The sequence below is a fragment of the Pteropus alecto genome, unplaced genomic scaffold (genome assembly GCF_000325575.1).
Source record: "Pteropus alecto unplaced genomic scaffold, ASM32557v1 scaffold107, whole genome shotgun sequence".
NCBI classification, from domain to species: Eukaryota; Metazoa; Chordata; class Mammalia; order Chiroptera; family Pteropodidae; genus Pteropus; species Pteropus alecto.
This window is the reverse complement of record NW_006440619.1, coordinates 783,526-788,738: the sequence shown is the minus strand read 5'-3', so window position 1 is coordinate 788,738 and position 5,213 is coordinate 783,526. Positions and strand designations below refer to the sequence as shown.

General features: G+C 37.6%; 1 protein-coding gene across 2 annotated transcripts in view; it reads left to right on the top strand.

Moving 5' to 3' along the window:
* Positions 1 to 5,213, top strand: part of CHRDL1 (chordin like 1) — a 136,641-nt gene that overhangs the window by 83,266 nt on the left and 48,162 nt on the right. For both annotated transcript variants that reach the window (XM_006917270.3, XM_006917269.3), the window contains exon 6: positions 1 to 22. This exon is cut by the window's left edge and continues 18 nt beyond it. In XM_006917270.3, coding sequence (XP_006917332.2) covers positions 1 to 22 — 22 coding nt within the window. The remainder of the gene's footprint in view (positions 23 to 5,213) is intronic.

The following is a 5,213-nucleotide window of genomic DNA, read 5'->3' as shown; positions in this document are numbered from 1 at the left end:
TCCTGCTGCCAGGTATGCAAAGGTAGGTATCTCATATCTCAAGATTCATGGTGCTGCCATCCTGATTAGCAGTACTTAGAAGAGAATACCTGCTTAATGTCCCCAGGAAATGGAATTTTCCATGGTCACTTTAGTTTTTGGTGGTGGTTTCACACACAAAAGGGAAAAAAAGTAAAAGCACTGATTTTAAGGGTCACCCCCTGAAAGAAACTACAGGAGTGTGAGAAGTGAGGTGGGAGTCATGTAATGTGAAAATGAGTGTCTTTAACTCTCCTTCCTTAATCCCTCCTAGCTTGGCCCCCACATTATTGTATTGTAAAACACAAATCATTTTCACACACAGCCTTAAAAGGTAGAATGGGCCTAGCAAAGCATTGATGTTACAATTTTGAAGACTGCGCAAGGCAAACTTATGCATATTTTTAAAATTCCCACAGTAGGATGGTGACAAATTCAGTAAAAGCAAAATGTAAGGCTTCATTTTCTCAAATTATATCTAAAATGGAATTGTCATCTTCTCAAGCCATTTTTTCCTTCTGGGTTCCATTTCTTTGATACTGGCACCATTTTTTTTCTCTCAGTTCCTAAGATCAAACATAATCACCATTAATTTATTTTTTATTGCCTCTTCTCAAATTACCAAATCAGCAATCTTCTATATCTCTCTGTATTCCTGCTTTCCTTATAGCGCTATCCTAATTTTGTCTTCTTCCATCCAATCAGCATATTTTTTGAGCATCTACTACATGCTCAGCACTGTTCTAGAAGCTAGATACATATTGGTAAACTTAGGAGACATACAGAGCACCTGCCAGACTATATAGCATCTTTATGTGAATTACGAAAAAAGATTCCTTTATTTAAGATACTTTGCTGCCATTTGCCAGAAAATCCTGTGAATATACTCCCCCTTTGCTGCAGCACCTTTCTGCAGTACATAAGCATATCTGGCATATTTAGCAGCAAAGACATGTCCTTTGCTCTTATAGAGCTCATGTTCTACCAGAGAAGACAAATAATAAACAAAAAAGTAAACAATTTTATAAATATGAACAATGTAAGTACAGTCGACCCTCTGCATCCATGGGTTATGCATCCACTGGTTCAACCAACTACAGATTGAAAAAATATATATTTTTAAATCCCAGAAAGTTGCAAAAAGTAAAATTTGAATTTGCCATATGCTGAGCACTATGCTGAATCCACGCTAATGAAGTGATGTGTAGGTATACCCTGCCATAGCCTATATGTAAATATGGATTATATGCAAATACTATGTCATTTTATATGAGGGGCTTGAGCATCCTCATGACTTGGTGTCTGTGGAGTGATTCTGGAACCAATCTCTAGAACCAACTGAGACAACTGAGCTATAAAGTAAATAAATTAAAGGACTGAGATAAAAAATAAGAGGTGAAGACATTTAGGTTGAGTGGTTGGGAAGGCCTCTCTGAGATGACATTTAAGCTCATACTAGAAAGGTGAAAGGGAGTCATCCATGCAAGATCCTCGGGGAAGGACACTCCAGGCAGAAATAAAAGAAAGTTTAAAGGCCTCAGGTAGAGAAGAGTTTAGAGCATTCAAGGAATCTAAGGATCACTGTGGTTGGAATATAGTGATTGTGGTCAAAATTGGTATGAGATGAGGCTGGAGAGGTGAACAGGAGTCAGACTGTGAAAGATCTTCAAGATCGTGGGAAGGAGTTTGGATTTCAGTTTTTAAGTGCTTTAGGAAGCCATTGGAATACTGTGCTAAGGGGCATGACATGATCCAGTTGATGTCTTTAAAGATCTCACTGACTGTGGTGTTCAGACTAGATTGGAAGGAGGCAGTAAAGTAAGTGGAGAGTCCAGGAAGAAAGTGAGTGGAGCCATTTCTCTAGTGTGGGAGGGTGGGTATCTGGTCTGGGGACACAGTGCAGGGTAGTGGTTCAGAATAGAGCCTCTGGAGCCAGACTGCCTTGGTTCTCATCTCAGCCCTGTTACTATCTAGCTGGGTGATCATGAGCAATGTACTCAAGCTTTCTAACAATCTTTAAAGTGAGGATAATGTTAATGTCTACCTCCAAATGGTTGTGAGGTTTAAATGAGATAATGTAAGAAAAGAACCTAGCACAGTATCTTGAATATAATTAGGATTCAAAAACAACAACCAAAAAAATGGACAAATTTGAAATATGTTAGTTTTCAACCATAGGTGCATATTGGAATTACCTTGGTAAATTTACATCTGCACCAATGTAGGGGACGGTGACAGAGGTGATTCCAATGTGTAGCCAAGGTTAAGAACCACTGAGAGGGAATAAAAAATATATAGGATTTTGTGATATGGAATAAATATACATTACTGTCAGGTTAATCTTCCAAGAAGATAACCTTAAACATGATACACCTCTGCTTAAAAGTCTTTATGCTGACACATATCATATTTATGTGTGATAGTCATAGTTCTGAGCAATTTACAGATATGAACTCACCCTGTGTGGTGAGTATGATTATTATCCCCATTTTATAGATAATGAAGCAGAAAAAAGTTAAGAACCTTATCCAAGATCATGTAGCTAGTGAATCAAGGAGCTAAGATTTGAACTCTGGCAGTCTGACTCCAGACTCTAGGATTTTAACCACTCCACTCTGCCACTAAAAGGGATCGCTTCCTGTTTCAAGTAAAATACATCTCAATTCTCTGACTCTGATAGTGAAGGCCTTCTGTACCCTAGCTCAACTTACCTTTATAAGCCCATATTCTTCCATTCATGCACCTCAGGTTTCACTCACATCGTTCCTGTGCTCGCTTACCTTTGTACCTTTGCTTTCTCTTCCAGCCCTCAATATTTCTCAGATGTTAGTGTGCTTCAGAATCACTTGAAAAATTTGTTGAAATTCAGATCCTCAGACCATAACTGCAGAGATTATGATTAAGTGGCTTCGGAGTGGGCCCCCTCGTTGTGCATTGTAACAGCCCCATTGTTCATTCTGATGTAGGTGGTCCATAGGCCATGGTTTTGAGGAACCATTTTTAACACCATGTAGATGACTGGGGGTGGCCTGAAACTATGGTTTACATCTTAATTTAGTGCACTTAAATTTAGCCTATTAGAAGTTTGAAACCTGAGTAAGCCAGTAGAAAAGTAACCAATGACAGTCTCTGATTGGCCAGAGCATCTTGTTCCAACCATATGACAACCAAGTTTGGGGTGAATGAGTGGAGATTATTTCATGACTAGGAACTAAGAGAGAAAGGAGACAAAATGGCAGCCTAGGTAATAACTGCACGTGTACAGTAAGGGTTGGGGGAAGGAGTGTTGTTTTTCTGGAAAAGCCCTTCCCTCCATCTCTGACTGTGAAAATCCTGTCCATTCCTCAAGATCTGGTTTCCAAATGCAGCCTCATCAGATTCTAACACAAGTACTCCTCAGGTCACATTTTAATAAATACTAGCTGGAAAGCTTTTCTCTCTTTTCTGCCTTCCCACCTACATCCCTAATTTCTCTATACCTAAATTTTGCTTATCTTTAAAAAGCCAGGCCAAATACTACCTCTTCTCTGAACCTTTTTTAAAAGCTAAATTTTATTAAAGTATAGTTGTTGTACAATATTATATTGGTTTCAGGTGTACAACATAGTGACTTGACATTTATATACCTTAGGAAGCACCTAGTAACCATCTGTCACCGTGCAAAGTTTTTATAATATTATCGACTATTCCCTGTGCTGTACACTACATCCCCGTGGTTTATTTATTTTATAACTGGAAGATACTTACTAATCTTGTAAATTAGGAGTAAACCTCCCTTCTCTCTAGGAACCCCCAATACCTCACCTGTGCTTCTCTAGTAGCATTTATTACCTTGTCACATTTTGTTTTTTATTATTTGTGCCCATGTATTATCATCCCCACCAATATATAAGCTCATTAATTGAGAAACTATTTTTAGTTCATCCCCATTCTGCTAGGCTCTTTGAATGAATGCACCCTTGCTGGGAAGTATTACCAGAAAGTTAGTCATGGTTTGAATTAGATGCTACTAAAATAGCATCTAATAGAATAGTATTGTTGTGTTTTCCTCTGAATTATTGATTGACTGCGGTAGATGGTATTGCCTATACATTGGTTCATGGTCAACAGGAAATTACCGTGATCATTACCATGTCATTCCTGATCCTCATTTTGTTTTTTTTCCCACCTCACTTAAAGACACTATAGTTATTTATTTTTAAAGCAATGACCTTATTCTGAGTATCAGTATATACTCATCCCTTTTAATATGCTCTTTGTACCAGCCCTCACAAGTCAGTGTGGATTTCCTTATGGCCTAATTTGATTTATATTTCAATACCTGGATCTTTTCATACCTATTTCTCAAATGTGTATGTACTGAACCTCAGTACAGCTATTACATTTCACTCAGGAAAGATTGGCATTTTTTTCTCACCTCTTTTTCCATCTCTGCCTCAATTTGACTTGAGTCTGCTCCAAAAGGAACAGAGTCCATACTGAGCAGAGATGTGTATATGTGGTTGCTGATTTAACCAGCTATTTGCTATAATCCAGTTGTTAGGCTGAGATTATTTTTGCTTGGTCAAAAGGGCATGTGAAATCTAAACTGAAGAACTATTAATAAAAGAATGGAAACCACACACACACAAAAAAAACACATATTATTTCCTCCAAGAGGCAATATAGTGCAAAAGGCATAAGCTCTGAAGCAAAGAACATTGATTTGACAGAGTAGAGTTATCACCTACTAGGGATGTTACCTTGGGCAAGTTACTTCACTACTCAGAACCTCAGTTCTCTTAGCTATGAAAATGGAGATTATAAAATCTATGACCAATGGAAAGATGGTAAAAATTAACTGAGATAATAGAGAGTGCTAGTAGAAGATCTAGTACAGAGTTATTGCTTAATAAGTAATAAGTATTATAGTTCATGGAATAACTACTGCATTTAATATCCTGGGGTTAAGTAGAATTATATCTTCTCCACTATCTCTGATAGTCTTGCTTTTGTATTTACTCAATTTCCATATACAGAACTTTATTTCTAGTCCTTCTGGTAGTAACAGATCCCGGGATTAACCATCTTCTCCAGTTCTCTTGTCACAATTTAAATTTGTTTTCTTTTATTATGTCCTCAGAAGCAACAGATAAAAACTAGTTATTACTGATCACGTATTGTCCCTTCACATAGTTGATATTTCGTTAAGTCCT